Source organism: Eubalaena glacialis, chromosome 8 (genome assembly GCF_028564815.1).
Source record: "Eubalaena glacialis isolate mEubGla1 chromosome 8, mEubGla1.1.hap2.+ XY, whole genome shotgun sequence".
In the NCBI taxonomy this organism is placed as follows: domain Eukaryota; kingdom Metazoa; phylum Chordata; class Mammalia; order Artiodactyla; family Balaenidae; genus Eubalaena; species Eubalaena glacialis.
The window spans coordinates 126,687,510-126,705,789 of NC_083723.1; the positions used below are offsets into that span (position 1 = coordinate 126,687,510).

The window sequence follows — 18,280 nt, forward strand, 5'->3', positions numbered from 1 at the left end:
CCTGAGGGCAGCGCCCTAGAGCCCACCCTCCAGGACCACCGCCTGCGGGCCCAGGCCTTCCTCAGGGGCGCCCTCCTGGGGACAGCCAACCCCTACTCACCCCACACCCGGCCCTCCTCAGCAGGACTCTTCAGGAGTTACCCACACTTTCTCCCCCTTTTCTCTCTCTTTCTACTGGAATCTTCCATCAGCATTTAAATGTGTGTCTCTCCCATCTTTAAAACAAAAGAAAACCCCTCCAGCCCACGTTCTCCTCCAGCCCTGTTCTCCCCTCCTTGTCCAACTTGGCTCCTTATGAAGCAGCAGCCTGACTCCGCGCTGTCCCCCGCAAGGTCCCCACGTCTCATCACTGCCTCCTTCGGACAGGAGCTGGCCTTTGCCTCTGCTGACTCTCCTTCGTGGAACACACCTCTCCGGATTTCTTTTTTATTTTCCCTTTAACATGGAAGAAGCGTTTACAGATTTGCATGTCATCCTTGCTCAGGGCCCATGCTGATCTGTGTGTCGTTCCATTTAGTGTCTGTGCTGCGAACGGGAGCACCTCCCTGGGTTTCCTAACCACATACCTTTTCCTGTTTCTGGACCTTCCATCCCAGTGCCCTTTGCAGCCTTCTCCTCCTCTCCGCCCCGAGGGCCGCCGACGCTTATTCATTCTTCACCCCACGCACCCTGCCTTGGTGCATCCTCCAAAGACTCTGGCCGCCATTTGCAGCGGTCTCTGTAAATCAAAGGGTTGGGCTCTCACGAATCTTCTATTCCCTTTCTGAGTGACTGACACAGGAACGGACCATCTGACCCAACTGGACCTACAGAAGCAGCCCTGGGCTCTTCCTACCGCTTCAGACTCCGATGATGCACTCGCTGTTGGCTGTGGACTCTGGATGCCCAGCAGCTACAGGGAGGGGCCGAGAACCAGAATCAGGACAGCAGAGGACGTAGTGACCAAGGGACAAACTTGACCAACCAGAGAAGCGAGACAGAAAACTAAAGATACTCTTTTTTTTCTTTTCCCCAAAGGACTGTTCTTGTAAAACATGTTCGTTCTCCGCAGCCTGTATGGGAGACATGGTGCACGACCAGGCAAGTGGATGTGTTTTCTCGGACAGCTGCAGCCATGTCGGTAAGGCTCTGCCTTGTATTTCCTCCTTCACTGGTTCACACACTTCATTCCCTCACTCGTGTTGAGATGACACTTATCAGTAAAGTCTTAGCAAACAAGCTAAGACACTCCCCAACATACAGGAAGAATACCAACCTGCTATCAAGACGACGACACACACACTTCACACCCACTGGGATAACTAGAATCAAAAAGTCAGATGACAACCAGCATTGGTGAGGAGGTGGAGAAATCAGAACCTTCATATGCTGCTGGTGGGAATGTGAAATGGTACAGCTGCTTTGGAAGAGAGTCCAGCAGTTCCATAAACAATTAAAGATAGTTACTAGATGGTCAGCAAGTCCACTCTCAGCAGTTCCCCCCAAGAGAAGTGAACACATATGTCCACACAGAAACTCACACACAAATGTTTGTAAGAAGCATTATTCGTCACAGACAAACAGGAGAAACAACACAATTGCCCATCCACTGGTGAGTAAACAAAATGTGGTATTTCCACATAATGGGATATTATTCAGCCATAAAAAGGAATGAAGTACTGGTACGTGGTACAATGAGGATGAACCTTGAAAACATCATGCTAAGTGATAGAATCTAAACACAAAAGACCACATATTATATAATTCCGTTCATATGCAACTCCAGAACAGGAAAACCTATAGAGACAGAAAAGAGATTAGTAGTTGCCTAGGGCTGGGGAGTGGAAGCTGGAGGCTGGGGTGGGAGGCAGCGCATGAGGGGAATGATAGCTCGGCACACAGAGCTTCTTTCAGGGTGATAAAATCTTCTAATACTGGCTGCCCTGATGGTTGCGCAACTCTGTGCATATACTAAGAGCTATTGAATCGTACACTTTAGATGGGTGAATTACAAGATCAGTGAATTTTGTCTCAACAAAGCTGTTAAAAAGTGATGACACGGTCTATGCATGATCTCCGAAGGCCTGGTTCCACTATACGCAAAGTATGATCCTACTTGTGTTTTTTTGTTTGTTTTTTTTAAAAAACACACACATACATGCATAGGAAAAATATCTGGAAATACACCAAAAAGTTACAGTGAGTGTCTCTAGATGGTGGGAATTATGGATTTTTTAAAAAATGTATTTTCACGTTTTCTGAATGTTTTACAATAAGCACGTGATGTTTTCCTATTAAAAAATAATATACTGGGCTTCCCTGGTGGCGCAGTGATTAAGAATCCACCTGGCGATGCAGGGGACATGGGTTCGAGTCCTGGTCCGGGAAGATCCCACACGCCGCAGAACAACTAAGCCTGGGCACCACAACTACTGGGGCTGCGCTCTAGAGCCCACGAGCCACAACTACCGAGCCTGCGAGCCATGACTACTAAAGCCCGCGTGCCTAGAGCCTGTGCTCCGCAACAAGAGAAGCCACCGCATTGAGAAGCCCGCGCACCGCAACAAAGAGTAGCCCCCTATCGCCGCAACTAGAGAAAGCCCGCGCACAGGAACAAAGACCCAAAGTAGCCAAAAATAAATAAATTAATTAATTTAAAAAAAATAATAATATACTTAATCATCTACCCTATTTTCAAAAATAGGTTATTTAAATAGGTTATTTTTTCAATGGTTATTAATGTTATAATTAAAAGGACAGTAGGAATACAAACTAAGAGCCATAGATTGCCCACTACACGATGTCTTAACGTTCTTAGAACAGCCCCCCACACACACACCGCCCATGATCCCACGATTCGTCTGGGTCCAGAAGAGCTACCGAGCATCGTGCCCTTAGTGAGTGGTCTGGGGAGAAGGCACGGGACTGGGTTTAGTTCATAAGGGACAGTAAACTCCCCTTGCGTAATAGCACATCTATAATGATTAATATAAAGTGGTACAATTAAGAACTAAATGGGACCCTCATGAACACATTTCCCCAGATACTTAACTCAGAGTCACTGACTGGGGCTGGAGAGAACAGAGCCCATTATGTTGAACAGAGAAACTGCATCAATAACAGCCTCGCTGGAGATAATGGCATTTCAAACTCTCAAAATATTTGAATATGGTTTCTGATATCGAAGCTGTGGTCTCCAGACAGTAAATCCAAATCCTTCCATTGTCATTCCCCTAGACTGACCTCTGCCATGGGGCCAGACTCCACAGGCATTTAGGCAAACCACACACCCTGGGGATGCAGTGACCAACGCTACCTGAGATGGAGGCCATGCTGACAGCCCTCGGCAGGAACCAGACAGAATGCAGCTCACAGGCATCCCTCCCGCCTTCCAACGGGTCCCCGGGGCCTCTGTGTGGCTCCAGGAGCCCCCTGGTTCACAGAGTCCCAGTACAGACGCCAGAGGGGATGGAGAGTCAGAGGCTGGGCTGCATTAACATCTGCTCCGGTAGAGAGAAAAAGGTAACTGAGTGAACAGACCCTAACACACCAATTAGCTAATGGAATTAACAGCCCTTTTCTGCACAGCAGACAGACAACACAGGAACCCATAAAGTGTTTTTTATAAGATATGTACTTGGACATAAGGAACATTGAAACTGAAATATTCAGATATTGGGATAGTCTGCATGGCCACGCAGAATGGCAAGAGAAAAAAGATGAAGAAAACTATCTTAGATCCCGGAAGACAGATACACTGATTCCTGTGCTGCCGGGAATCCCTGTCTACAGCAGTTCAGCAGGTAAGCAAAGAGCTGTCACCTTGGTTTATTGGGCCGCATATATCTGAATACACCAGGTTTTGAAAGCAGATGTGCTACATCTTCCTGTATCTGCTGGTGTTTCCCAACTGAATCCATGACACGCCTACATTTCAGGGTCAAGGCTGTGATGTATATGCATCTCCATGAGGTTAAGAGCTTGATTTACATCAGTGCTTCCTAACCTGTGTGTATGGGACCTGAACTTGAGGGTGGGGTAGGGGAGACCCAGCACAAGCTTCTGATGGTTGAAGAAGGGATGACTCTCAATTATACAGTATCCCATCGTACTGATGTGCCATCATTTATTGGACCAGTTTCCTGTTGGTTGATAGCTGGGCAGCTTTTTGGAACTTTGTGGGTTCCAACATTACTGTGAAGGTATACACACACACAGAAACATATCTTCATGTACTTATGCAGGAAGTGGAGAGAAAGGCCACTTGGAGCCTTTCAAGGCTCCAAGCCTTTCTTGGATTCCTTGGAGTCAAAACTGCTTTGAACCTTTGGGAACAAAGTACATAGTTGTGACCAGGGCAGAGAGAGGAAAGCCTGGTCCTGCCTGCCCACAGGCAGAGCTGAAGACGGAACCCTCCTCTCCACCAACTCCTGCTTTGTCTGGGTCAGGCTCAAGAAATGAAAACAAGTCACATTACTAGCAAATGCTGTCTCGATTGAACATAACCATTCGAGAGCAATTTTGGTCATAATCCACAGTGACAACAGTCTTTTATGTTTTCACAGAAGTAGAAGATTAGGTTAAGTTCATGCCACGTTGGCATCATGGACGGGGGGGGGGGGGGGGGGCGGGGTAGGACATCCACACAACCAGGCTGTGTCTAGCCCGTCAGGTAAAGGAGACAAAGAAGAGAAACCAGTTCCGACCCTGGGGCAACAGGAACACGCTAACAAGGCAACTGTCTTTTGTAGCGCTTCTCAGGTTTCCTAAGGAAACACCATTATGGTCTGGGAGAGTAAACACATACACTGCCAGCATTACTTTTCCTTTAAGTCTCCTGATTACCATTAGAAATTCGTGTGAATCCTACCCCACCCCCCAAATCAAATTTGAGAAATGTTGATACCTCTGGAAGATGTTCAGGTTTTTTTTAACCTTCTGGCATAAAGCCAGAAACCCTGATGTGGAAGATGCCACACAATATGGTATTTCACACTGCCTAAGCCTGTAGGGTCTCTTGGCCGTGAGAGAATTTGCTATTTAGAGCACAAAGTTCCTCTCAATCTCTGCTCACCCGCAGACAGCACAAAAGACCATAGACTTTCTCTACTGTTTTTCAAGGACATCTTAATAATACGATCTTGCTCAACAAGATATGGGTTTTCAGTTGGCGAGGGGCCTGCCCTCCTCTTTAGATAGTGAGACCCATGTGGCAAACAGGGTATAAACACATTACATCAGCAAGATAAAACAACACCTTATTTTTTCATGAGTGGTTTTGACGGTTTGTTTTCCCATGAAAGGAAAGATAATTAGAAACTAGAAGAAATTATTTTATGAAAATTTCATCATTTTCATTTTCATAAAGGATCTTATGTCGTAAGTTTCCTGAACCCCTCTGGTGGCTGGGAAACATAAAAGTACCCTTCACAACACGCACATCCTTGCACACACGATAAACAACTCGTATCTCCAAGCCCTCACTACGCATGCCAGCACCTTCCGGTCACTGCACACCCGAACCCGCTTTAAATTAGCAGCTGCGGTGACTGTCAGGAACCTCAGGGAGCAGGTCAGGGAACAGAGATCAGAGCATCATCAGGTGACACGCAGGTGCGGAGAGTGACCAGCTGGCGAGGCCTCACTGGGGAAGCTTTGGAATAGGCCACGCCTGCGTCAGGGTCTGGGGACTAAGGTGTTCAACCACCCGACGCCAGGCCCGCGGCTGCCAATTGCTGGAAACGGCCCTCCCGCCGCCGTCCGGTCCGAACCTACGCGGAGAGCCGCCCGCCCGAGGTCCGGGGCGCTCTCGGCCAGCCCCGTCCGTCAGCCTGTGCCCCACCCCCCGGCCCCGTCCGTCGGTCAGTCCCCCAGCCTGTCGACGCAGCCCCGTCCATCGGTCCGTCCGTCGGTCCCCCAGCCCGTCGTCCCCTCCCAGCTCCGTCCTTCGGTCTGTCCGTCCCCTCCCCCCCCCCAGCCCCGTCCGTCAGTCCGTCCCTGTCCGGCCCCCCCACGTCCGGCTCCCCCCGTCTGGCCCCCAGCGCTGTCAGTCCGCCGTCCGTCCGCGCTCCCGAGTCAGTGCGCCGGACGAAGGGCTGCGGTGGCGTGTGATGACGTCATATGGGTCGCCCGCCCCCGATTGGTCGCGGCCGCCTCACCAGACCACGAGCGGACGGGCGCGCGGGCGGGGCGGGGCGCGCGGAGGCCACGCCCCCTGGCGCGCGGGCCGGGCGGCGGGCCGGGGCGGGGTCACGTGACCCGGGGCCCCGCCGCCCGCTTTATAAGCTGCGCGGCGCGCTGAACGCCGCAGGCTCAACTCTAGGCGGTCTGGGCCGTGACGCTCCTCGGCGATCTCCTCCCTCGGCGAGCCCGCGGGCGGGCGCCCCTCAGCCAGGTACGCGAGGCGCAGCGAGGGGACCCGGGTCGGGGGCGGCGGGGGTGGCGTCCCGGGGTCGGGCCGGGCGGGGATGTCGGGGTCCCGGCGCCTCCACTCCTGGCAGCCGCCCCTCGAGACCGCCCTCCACTGGGATCCTCGGCACCGACCCTCGGGGCTGGGCGCACGCCCCGACCCCAAGCCGAGCCCCGCACCGGGGGGCTGCACCCCCGACCCCAGGTGGGCTCTGCCAGTAGTGCTCTCAGTCCGGAGGACCCCAGCACCTTGTCCTGGGGCGGCCTGCCTCCAGGCTAGCCTGGCTGGGTCTGCCTCCTGCAGACGGACGGGGTCTGAAAAACTTCTGGACTGGACGGGCCAGAACTTCGGGGCTTTGCAGAGGGGCACTGCGGCGGGCGCTCAACGCTCAGGTGTACCTAACCTGGCTGCCGCTGCAAACAGCCTGTGCAGCTCCCAGGCGGGGTGTGTGGGCAGGGTCCTGGCAGCCCTCCCCCGCGGTACCCGCCCGTGGGCTCCCCTGAGCGGCTGACTCCGAGGCCGTGGGGGTTTCCCTGGACGTGCCGGCGATGAAGGCGAGCAGAGCCCTCCCTCTGACTGGGCCTCCCTGGACCTGCCATGTCCTTTGGAAGTGAACTTGATCGGGGTTCCACCTCCACACTCCCTCTTCCTTCTAGGAAAGCCTGTCAGACTGGTGGCTGATGCCCAGACTGGACGACCACCCCTGGAGCGGTCCCTGCGCTAAGGGCGCGAAGCACAGAAGCCACCTGAGGGCCAGTGCCAGAGGGCTGGAGGCCAAAGTGGGAGAAATGATCAACTCCCCAGTGTCAGGCCCCTCTCCCCTGGTGGCCCACAGTACCCGGGGCACCGACCCGGCTCACGGGCCCGCGAGCGGTGGCGTGGGAGGCCATGGCGGCAGCGGCCACATCAACAGCTGGCATCACCACTGGGTGCAAAGGAGCCTGGTGCTGTTCTCAGTGGGCGTGGTCCTGGCCCTGGTGCTGAACCTGCTGCAGGTCCAGAGGAACGTCACCCTGTTCCCTGAGGAGGTCATCGCCACCATCTTCTCCTCCGCCTGGTGGGTTCCCCCGTGCTGCGGGACAGCAGCTGGTGAGTAGAAACTGAAGATGTTTGGTGAAGAACCATTTTCAGCCTCTGAGAACCGTTCATTTGAAAATCGAACCATCCGCAGAGGGGAAGTGTGCCATCTCCAGTGATTGTATTTAGAGAAGGAGGGGGGCAGAGGATGGTGATCCGCAATGCCAGTCTCTGGAGGCTGGAAGAAGCCCAGCGACTGGGGACCAGGTGGGGAGATGATTGGCTGTTTCACGCTTGTGCCAGGCTGACCGAGGTCCTTCCCTCTTACTGATCCGGCCCTGAGGACAGTGGTGGGGGAGCCCGCAGCTGTCATCCCAAGCGAGCTGTGCGATTGGCCGCTGGCAGAACTGGTGAGCGAGGGAACTGCAGTGCGATTGGCTGCCCCAGCGAACATGCTACAGCGCTGGGTAACTGAAAACAAACCGTCACGTGGCCCGAGTGGGCAGAGCTGCTGCCCCAGCGGCCTCCTGCACTTCCTTTTTCGGGATGCCCTGTGAACGTGCCAAAGCCAGGCCTTCCCCCTAAAACGTTGGGCTCCATAGATGAAGGAAAACAAATCCCTTGTTCAGAGTTTACATTGTAGTACACCTGGCCAGCCACAAAACATGACCCAGGGTTAGCAGTCCAAATTGTGGACGGGCAGACTGTCTTTTTTGAGTAGAATTTCTTGGTCATTTGGCTGGTTTTGTAAACTTGCTGAACTGGTCTCAGCCCAGAAGGTCACAGTACTTCTCTAATCACACAGCATCCACTGATTCGCAAACATTTGTCAGATGCTTTCTGTAGCCTCCGCTCTCCCAGCTGTTGGAAGTACAGAGGGAGCAGACTGCCCCTGTCAAGCATCCTGGTCTGGTGGGCAGAACAAGCGTGTACCTAAGTGACCACGGTGCTACAAGAGGGATGTCCTCCTGTTTGCTCCGTAGCTGATGTTTATAGACTGCTTACCTTGCATTTCTCTATGTTTTGCTGCCTTTCGTCCTTACAACAGGACTCTGCTGTAGCTCCATTTTACAGACACGGAAACTGAATTACAGAAAGGTTAAGCAACCGTGTCCAAGGGGACACAGCTGAGTGACAGGCCCACTGTTCTTAACTCTGCCTACTGCCCCCTTGGAGTCTGGGTGTGTCCCCTGCGCTGTGGAAACACGCTGCCTTCTCAGCACGAGGCTGGAGTGGAGAGCTGTGTTCCAGCCGGGACGTGTCACGGGAGGGATGCTGTGGTTACCAAGCAGTGGGGGAGTGTTCTCATTTTTGTTCTTGGAAAGATAGGCTCCTACTTTGTTTTTCTAAACCCTTTCAGTATATGGCTATACACACTGGTGCTGTGGCCTCAAGGCCCCCGTGGAAGCTCCCCTCCCCACTGTACGATGGAACAACACTGATGCAAACTGGAGGCTCCCTGTGTAGGCGCAGAAGTGGTTTGCTTATGGATAATTAACCCCTGGCTCCATTCCTTCTGTGCTTCAAACCAAAGAACTGCGATTTTATTTTAAATATTTCGAAACAATGATTTTTGTTTGTTTGTATTCAAAGAGAACAAAAATGTAAAATTAGTTTTAATTCAAATATTACATTGTAGCTGATAAATCTTCTAGGAAAAGGAACGGTTTGAAAAATATGGTAATAATTGCCACGTAGAGATCACATCATTTTCAGCCGGTGTTCTCTAACGCTGCTGCCTTGTCTTTCTTCAACAGCTGTTGTCGGCTTGCTTTACCCCTGCATTGACAGTCACCTTGGAGAGCCACACAAGTTTAAGAGGGAGTGGGCCAGTGTGATGCGCTGTGTGGCAGTTTTTGTTGGTATCAATCACGCCAGTGCTGTATCCTTCAGTGGGTGTGCTGTCCAGAGCAGCTTCTTACGTTACACGTTGAAAGTTTTGTTACTTTTAATGAGTATATATCGCATCATGAGGCAGTTGAACCATCTTCTTCCAAGTATATTATTTCAGAGCACGTTGCTCAGTTTACTCTCAGCAATTTTCAAAATGGTTCTTGGAGTCCTTTCAGTTCGTTTCAGGAAACAGTTAACACCAGGAACAGAGTGGATGCCTTTATTCTGTCCTTTCTCAGGCGGTATCTGCCGGATCCTCAGAGTTCCTTTTGTGAATTCCCTTTACATTTCTACCTTACATCCTTCCACCGAGAAGACCTGGTTCCTGTGGCCCAGTGAGAAGTGGCGAGAGCATCACTCTTCCTGGCTGATCCTTCCAGAAGGTGGAGGAGAAGCCTGTCTGCTTCTCTGTCCCTCCCTGGCACGACCACGGAAGGCCCAGGGCCAGTCAGAAGCGGTGGCCTCTGGAATAGGGTTCTTAGTGGAGGTTAACTTCAGGATCAGGTTCTGGCATCCATGGGTGGAATGCATGACGCAAAACATGCTGCATGTCTGTACACAGCGCGTTTTTCAGGAAGACGGGCCGTGGTTTACCACGTCTCAAAAGATTTATGGTTTCTTTAGCACAACTAGATTATATTTTTAAATCCTGGAGAAAGTTATTTTTAGAGTTACTGCTTCTTAAATCTGCTCTACCCTGATTTTAATGATAAGAATGTCAGAAAAGGGTATTATAAGAGGTCAGGGCTCTGACAAACTTGTTTCGTCCGCAGTTGATAAGCAGTGTTGTGACGGAAGCCAGTCGTGTCTCCACCAGCTGCAACCACGTCGTGTTAGATGCCATTCTGGTGAGGTGTCTTCTTGCAGACGTGGAGCAACGACTGTGCTTGCTCAGTTCAACCTACTAATAAAAACAAGAAGTAAAAGGGGAACTATAGATGACTTACTAGCAAAATACGTTGTTTTGTGGTTGAAATACCAGCAGAATTTTACATGTGGCTTTCAGGAAGTTTACTTGTAAAGTCAAGTTTTTGACCCAGGGATCCCAGAGAAGTTCCAGGTCATCTTGGTCACGGTAACCTTGTATCCAACAGATGCTCTCTGCAGCTCACCTGGCAGCTTCTATGGATGAAGAATTATGTGGTGCACACATAATTGTAGGCCCTGGGGCTTTTTTGGTTTTGACCGTATTAAAAATCGTTATGCTTTTCCTTAACTTTGCATCGCCAGAAATTGGATTTTGCCAATAACGTTCAGCTCTCCTTGACGTTAGCAGCCCTGTCTTTGGGCCTTTGGTGGACATTTGACCGTTCAAGAAGTGGCCTTGGGCTTGGGATCACCATCGCCTTCCTTGCCACTGTGATCACTCAGCTGCTGGTGTACAATGGTGTCTATCAGTAAGCACGTGCTCTCAAATATCACGCCTGTCCGGAAGCTGTTACTTAACTTTTTAAAAAAATACCTTCTAAGCTGAGATGTCATGTTTTTTTCTGTAATTACGTAGCATAAACTTAGACATGAAATTCTCAAAAATGCTGCTTACTGTTGATTTCACGTGTTAAAAATGCACCGTGCGTAATTTAATGTAAAGGAAAACCGAGCAGTGGCGGTGAGCGTGGATGTCACATACTAACGCTGTTGGTGCGCCGTGTGCCTGCCCCGCCTGCGCCGGGGGAGCCGGCTGCCCAGGGGCTCATGTCTCCTTCTCTCCAGGTACACGTCCCCGGATTTTCTGTACATCCGCTCCTGGCTCCCGTGCATCTTCTTCTCGGGAGGTGTGACCGTGGGAAACATAGGACGACAGCTGGCCATGGTACGTACAATTGTCACCTGCGTGCCCGACTGTGGTTTCCAGCTTGATAGGCTTAGTGTTCGTAATACATTATGATTGGTGTTGATAAATATCTAGTTGAGACTCGCAACAATTATTCAGAAAAGCGTATTAAAAAAAATAGGTACAATACCCAGGTAACTCTTTGCTAAATTATAAAGATTCAGGGAATTGTAAGCTCACAATGAGTACTAAAAGGAAGGAACTAGAGTTCCACTCACGTTACAGATGAACTGCAGCTCCTGTGATAACTGGCAGAGAAAAGTTACTGAATGGCTAAATGAATGATTTATAATGAGTTTCCTCCCCGCCTTCACGCAGGTACAGATGATGCTATGCTAGGGAAAGGACCCCAGGCCAGGCCCATGAGAGTGCAGACCAGGCTGGGAGGGGGCTCAGCGTCCCTGGGTAGGTGGACTCCAGCCTGGACCCTGTCTAATAACTAGAGAGAGAGAAACAGGACCCCCGCACAGAGCCATTTCCCAAGAGCCAGAAAGACAAACGAAGTCAGGATAACTTAGCAGTTCTTTTCGGGAGTTAACGATCGACACTTGAGCACTTTGATGAAATGTGGACATTTAACTGTCATTTTGAATAGCCTTTGACTCGAAGGCTTAAATAAAATGAACTAAAAACAAGAGAAACTAGAATCTTGTAAGGGCCATTTCTCTCAGAGACACTCTGGGGGCTTTCTCAAAAACGTGACTTGGTTCCTCATATGGTGTTTTTAAAAACAGGACGTTTATTTGTGCCAGCTGCTACTGGCGTGGGAAAGCCGGATCTGAAGGCTGCTTGGCTGGTCCATAAAAATGGAAGTGATTTCAGAAAGGTGGAACTTGTAATGTGTTCCACCGGTTCCTGTGCCCAAACCATCCTTGCCTTCCACCCTTTTGTGACTCTGTGTGGATCTGCTTGCCAAAACGGAAAGACTCAATTGAAAAAACTTTCTTTCTCGACCCCTCATCAGCATCAGAGGACCTGGCTCTTCTCACACTCACAGTGGCCACAGTCTCGTGGTGCCCCTGTGCTGCTCCCTGGAGCCCTTTATGGTTCAGAGTAGAACGAGGCAGCTCTATGATCCCTTACTGCTTTGAGATTTTTATTTCAGTGCCATTTAGTTGAGGATTCCTAATAAGGCTTTTGAGATAAGTTGTCTTCAACCCCCATGACTCTGCGTGGAGTTAAAACTGACAGCATTCAGCCAGTTGGTTATAACTTCAGGAGGCTGGGCTGATGCTGCCATGCATTTAAGATGAAGGTTTTTAACCAGCTTTAATAAGTAAGGGTCTTTTTTTTTTTTTTTTTTTTTTTTTAGTAAGGGTCTTTTTGATAGAGGTAGACACTACACATCATGCACAAGTTCCTAACACCTAGAAATGGTTGAAGGTAACTTATTTTACAAGAGTGGCACAATCACACCTTTGGTCACGATGCCGAATGAAGGTGGTTTTATCAGCGATCATTCCATCCTTGTCGTAGGCATTTTCGTTTTTGAAAAGATGAAAGTTTTAAACCTAACTTAAGATAGCTGGCATAATTGTAATTCTCCCTACTTAAGCTTTCTCTTCTTTTTCACTCTTTAAAGTTGGGGAAAAAACTTGTATTTGGATGTTACTGTTGTGTCTTGATACTGGAGGAGGGTGATGAACATCCCAGGTCATTGAAGGGAAACAACCCTCCCGGGTCTCTGAGCCCAGCGCTCCTGCCATATTTACATCCGTGAAAATTTAAACCCTTACGCCTGGATCCCAGCTGAAGGGGAAAATGGCAGGCCCTTTCCAGCTGGAGGAGCGGTCACAGCTGGTGTTACCGATTCCCCCTCTGGCTGCTGCATCCAGCGTGGGTCCTCCGAACAGATGTGGTAGCGAGCGCCCGCTGCCAGCTGCTCCAAGGGAGAAAAAAGCTAAGTCCCTTTTCTCCAGGTTTCCAAACCCAGCGGAGGGCACAGTCAGTGTGAATAAAGGCAAAACGATCACGGATCATGTCACAGCTGTGTTTCTGCCAGAAGTCAGGCGAGCGAATGAGGGAGACTTACTCCTATTATAGTTACTTGAGGCCTGAGATTGAGCAACCAGGTTTAAGTAGTTTTAAAGGATCGGTCAGTCAGATTGGCAAAGGTGTGCAGCACTTGCTCCCATGGTAGGGAACAGGACCGGGGGTGTGTAAAGGAACGAAAGTGGCGATTTCTGAGAAGGAGAACTGCAGGTAGTTTGGGGGTTTTTTCTCTTTTGCATTTTTAAAACTTACAATGAAAACATTACAGTTGACCGTTGAAGAGCATGTGGGTTGGGGCACCAGCCCTCCGAGAAGTTGAAAATCCGAGTGTAACGTAGAGTCAGCCCTCTGCATCCGTGGATTTAACCAACCACAGACCATGTAGCACTGTAGTATTTACTATTGAAAAAAATCCGCATATAAGTGGAACCGTGCTGTTCAAACCTGTGTTGTTCAAGGGCCAGCTGTACTTGTATAACCAGAAGCACTAAGGTGTGTACAGGAGTTTGTGACCGAGGTCTCCGCAGCGGATGGATGTGTGTCAGGAGGTGGGCAGACCTGCTGCTGTGCCCTGTTGAGATCGTTTACATGGAGGTCACTGCAGGACTCTGGTCCCTCTGCCTCTGTGCTGTCTGTTTACTGGGAGCAAAGCCTTGGCCTTGGGTTGCGGATGACGAAGCAGCGAATCAGTCCCCCCAGAGCTCCCAGACTCTCATCCCTACCCCAGCAGCCGCTCCCTGAGTCTGTCCAGACTGGTCTCTGCCTTTTTGTTTCTCTCTTCTTTCATCCTTCAAAGTATCTGTAAACGAATCTACCCTGAAAGCAGTAGAGAATCTTAATAAAACGTCCACCTTTGTCCAACAGGAATTGCATAGCCTTCACATCCAATTCCGCTGACTCTTGAACCTTTCAACCTACCCCTCCTCTTAACAAATCCTCTGTCCACTTTGGCTTGAACTGAGGATGCTGCCTTTCTTGCCACTCCCATGGGTTGGCAGACGGCCTTTCTAAAATATGCTGTTGCAGCAGTAAAAGATAAGTGCATGAAGCCAAAATTGTATTTTTCATGAGAATAGAATTGGAAGTGTAAGAAATTAAATTTGCTTCAGATTATATCAGAGCTGAAGAATGATTCAGCTACATTTATAATAAGGTTTGTTTTAGAAAACTGTGACTCCCCATGACATTGAGTGTCCCTGCCCAACTGTAGTCTTTCCCAGGACCTTTTGTTGGGTGGGCTTTCCCCGCCAAGCAGCAACAGGTGGATGTGAGGGGCTGGAGCGAGGGCACTGCAGGAAAAGCGTCTGCAGGTGTGGCTGCTCCCCTCCTCCACCTGCCTGACAACTGCTGTTTCAGATCCCAGTCTTCTGGAGAAGGTCCCGTGGGCCCGGGCTGCGGGACCCTAGCACGTAAGCCAGGGGCACTGAGGCTCGTGCTTCCTAGCACACTGGGCTGTGTGCCCCCGCTGTTGTGTATTTGTGTCCCAGAATTGTTAACCTTATGTTTATTCTCTTTGGGGAGTCTTGAAAGTTTAGGCTGGGACAGAGTGGCACCTTGCTAGAATCTTTCTCACCCAAGAACGTCTTTAAAAAGAGCAAGTTAAACATTTTCTTTTTAAAGAAGGAGTTAAAACACTTAAGCCAAGTCTTTCTTTCTTCAAAGAAAGGGAAAAAATTAACAGGTTATTTGTAAAAGTGAGCTTATTCTTTGTTAAGAATTTGAAAACTCATTTCCATCCTTAAAACCCAGGAAATGGCTCCGTGCCTTAGAAATGGGATTGGTCAGCACCGCCCATTTCTTTTCCTCTGGCTGTGCCACTAGACGGAAGATGGATCTGACGTGGTATTTTAGGGGCAGCGTTTAAGAGTGAATTCTTGGTTTAAAACTTCACCAAGTAAGGCTTTTGTGGTGGGACGTGATTCGAGTGAAGAAGACGCAGGTCTGAAGGTGGAGACCTGAGGTGGGCGCTGGTCAGCACGGTGACCAGAGCTGCCCGAGTCCAGTGCGATGTGGCTCTGTTCCCTCTGAGGGCGACCGTCCCGGCGCCTCTGCACCCCTCCCCCTCGCGCCTTCTCAGTTCCCACCGCCCTTAAAACAAATGTGGTTACCGTCAAGGGCAGCCACGCCCCAAACCTACAGGTGGGCTTTGCTTGAGTGTTAAATGGTCCCAGTGGCTTTTTCTTTGTGGTATTCGTTGTCAGCCTGCACGTTTAGAAGTGAGTCCGTAGCATCATTTTATAGAATTTGTTTCTGTTGCTGTTTGTAGCTTAAAGTCTTTTCTCAAAAAAAGTAAGGCTTCTAGCTGCCGCGGCGAAGAGCGTGGCCCTGCTTCCTGGGGCCCAGGCCCCGGACACCTGGTTACAGGTGCGCTTCCCTGGCACGTGGAATTCAGTTTGCCTTCCCTGTTTGCCATCCAGCGGCTGCTGGTAGTAATAACAACGTTAATTAGCACTTCTGTTGCGCTCAAGGTGTTGTGCTCAGTAGTTTCACTGTCAGCTGACTGAGTCCTGTAACGGCAGTCTGGAGGTAGGGACTGCTGTCAGCCCGCTTGAGAGATGGGGAAATCCAGACGCAGGAGGCTGACCACCTGCCCGAGCGGGTGCAGCGCAGGGCTGGAGCTGGCGCCTCGGGCGCGTGCGGAGCTGCCCCTGCACGCCGCTCCCCTCGGCCGGCCGGCCGGCCGGCTGCTAAGCCAGAGGTCAGACCGTGCGCTGGGCCCTGGCTCCGTGGCAGGAGGCGTGGAGGTCTCTCCTCATGCAGCCCCGTGACCTCAGGAAGGTCATCTGGCCTTGGATCTGCTCCTCCAGTGGAACATCTGTCCTCTGCTGAGGACCGGCCGGGCCGGGCCTGGACGGCGGTGACAAGGGCAGGGTTCACCTCCCTGAGTTTCTGTGCAGTCAGTGAGGAAGCGTGTGTGGAAATGGCTCCTGAGCTGTTACACCCTCCACCCGCCTGAGAGGGCCGCGCCCTGTCCTCTGGGTGAAGCGGTGGCTCCTAGCCCTCCTAGCCCTCCTAGCCCCGGGCAGGGAGAGGACGGCTGTGGGGTTGTTGGAGCTTGTCTGCTGCTCCGCATTTCTCGTCTCCATCATCTTATCCGACTCAAAGGAATTTTCTATCTTTCACTTTTTAGGATCGGCTTAATTGCTGATTAAAATATGTATACATTGAGTGCTGATTTTCTCTCGCTCCTTTTTCTCTTTTTACATGTAGGGTGTTCCTGAAAAGCCACATAGCGATTGAATCTTCAAACCCGCTGATCCTGAAGAATGGCAAGATTTGGGAGAAAATCTGTGATCCTGGATTGTGACAAAGATTATCTTTTTTCCTCAGTAATCTTTTTAGATTGGGCTGACTGTACAAGCGACGCCGGGAAAACAGTTCACCTGTTTTAGAGTAGCAGACTGGGAAGATGCCCGCTTGTGTTGAGATGTCACCTTGCCTGGCGGCATTCATGCCCGGGTCTGCTCAGGAGGCGCCAAGTGCAGGCCGGCCGGCTGCAGGGTCCCGAGGATTCGGTTTCATGTGTCATTAAAAGCAAGTTGCCATATTTCCAAGCCTTGAACTAAAGCCTAACTACCAGCTCTGGTTTTGTATCAGCGCCCAGGGGAGAGCTCGATGGTGCTTACAAAGATGAAGTGTGATAAAATAGGAATATTACTTATCCAAAAGATTTCTAAAATAGGGTTGTGTAAAAAAAGAGAAAGGCAGGGGCGGCGAGCTTAGGGTGGCAGTGCCGGGCGCCCCGTCCCGCAGCTGCGCGTGTGTCCCAGCGTACGGCTGTGCTTTTCATTCCTCCGGGGAGTCGCATGCAGACAATCTTACTGAGAGCAGAAGGGAATGAGAGGTCCTCGTGCTGCACCGTGATGTGCTGGAACGTCCACCTCAGTATTTATGCAGTTTCTCCAGAACCCGTAATCATCTAGGAGGGGCACCTGCCTGCCGTGTGGCAGTCTTAGTGAGCCGAAATCGTGTGTTGTTTCTTTGATACTCCAGAACAGAGATGACTGGTTTTTTTTCCACAGCCCTATGGGATTTGCAATCTGTGATTGCCTTGTAAAAAGAAGAGTGCGTATGTCACTGTATTAAACATTTGGTGTTTCTAAATACTCAAAGACGTGGTGAGCACAATGTATTCATTTAATGGCATAGACCATGTTTGTTAGACCCAGTTTGCAAGTACTGGGTCTTCAACTTCAAGTGCAATGTATATGAAAACCAACCTGAGCCTTGTATCCTCTTAAATATTTATTTTTTTAACGTATGAGGTGTTACAGAGGGTTCTCCATTTCAGTGCTGCATGGGGGCCAAATTCAGCAACAGCCCCTCTTGGTTGTGCACTTACTTCGTTGCTGTGCTCTCCACTGAGCCGGTCCTTTGAAATACTCCAGTTTTGTGCGTTTAGTAAACTTGTAATTTTTACTCACAAATTTACCTTTTTGTATTTTGCAATTTAAATGTTTTGGTTGTTTTACACTCTGTGAACATGGCTTGATGAGAAGACTCCTTCCCCTTGAGCAGCTGGCGGTCAGAGCCACTGCCGGCAGCCGTGGGCTGTGCCCTCGGCTCGCCTCACGTGATGGTCCTCGTTGCAGTTGGGTTTTGTTTTGAGGAAGATATCCTGGAGTAAATTTTAGGTTACTGTAGCTAATTTGTTTTAGAGGAATTTTGTTTAAAAGAAAATAGGATCATTCTGAACTTTGCAATGACCCCCTTACACATTTTTCTGAAATCAAACAGCTATGTGAAAAGAGTTTTCAATGAGGCTATCAGCATTTTATGAAAAACCAGAAGTTATTAGATGAGAGCAGGCATTGAATCTTTCAAATATACTTGATCATGCACAGTGAGTATTTTTTTCTCTTAAACTGGAAATAAATCTATATCTGTTAGAAACAATGTAGCCAAAAGATGTGAATCTGAAGAATTTTGTTGCCAATACTTTACAGCAAGTATATGAACCAAAGTCATTTGAGTTTGTAAAAATGTAAAATAGTATGAACAAAATTTGCACTATACCAGGTTTGAACATCTAGTGAGATTCACATTCACACTAAGTTTTCAGCATTGTGTTCTTTTGCATTCATTTTTTACTTTTATTAAAGGTTCAAAACCAACCATCGTATTTATGGGTTTTTCTTTGAAAAGGGGGGGATTCT

The 18,280-nt window shown here is 49.8% G+C and overlaps 1 protein-coding gene and 1 non-coding gene across 4 annotated transcripts; one reads left to right on the top strand and one right to left on the bottom strand.

Moving 5' to 3' along the window:
- Positions 1-438: 438 nt before the first annotated feature.
- LOC133097060 (U6 spliceosomal RNA) lies at positions 439-541 on the bottom strand. The gene has a single exon (XR_009701937.1). It is a non-coding gene; the product is annotated as a U6 spliceosomal RNA (small nuclear RNA).
- A 5,735-nt stretch (positions 542-6,276) lies between these two features.
- INSIG1 (insulin induced gene 1) lies at positions 6,277-18,220 on the top strand. 3 transcript variants are annotated; one of them, XM_061198985.1, is made up of 6 exons: positions 6,277-6,373; positions 7,045-7,477; positions 9,163-9,287; positions 10,529-10,695; positions 11,012-11,111; positions 16,467-18,220. In XM_061198985.1, the coding sequence occupies exons 2-6, from the start codon at positions 7,069-7,071 to the stop codon at positions 16,548-16,550; spliced, it is 885 nt and encodes a 294-aa protein (XP_061054968.1). In that variant the 5' UTR covers positions 6,277-6,373; positions 7,045-7,068; the 3' UTR covers positions 16,551-18,220. The 3 variants fall into 3 exon arrangements, with proteins under 3 accessions (XP_061054968.1, XP_061054965.1, XP_061054967.1); XM_061198982.1 differs by having other exon boundaries at positions 16,335-16,506; XM_061198984.1 differs by lacking the exons at positions 9,163-9,287; positions 10,529-10,695 and having other exon boundaries at positions 16,335-16,506.
- The last annotated feature ends 60 nt before the right edge of the window (positions 18,221-18,280 follow it).

Bases quoted from the DNA above. Each gene is read 5' to 3' on its own strand.
- INSIG1 (XM_061198985.1), top strand. From the start codon at position 7,069: ATGCCCAGACTGGACGACCACCCCTGGAGCGGTCCCTGCGCTAAGGGC. The intron at 9,288-10,528 runs GTATCCTTCAGT...TTGCATCGCCAG, and splicing joins GTATCAATCACGCCAGTGCT to AAATTGGATTTTGCCAATAA. The intron at 11,112-16,466 runs GTACGTACAATT...TAATCTTTTTAG, and splicing joins TAGGACGACAGCTGGCCATG to ATTGGGCTGACTGTACAAGC.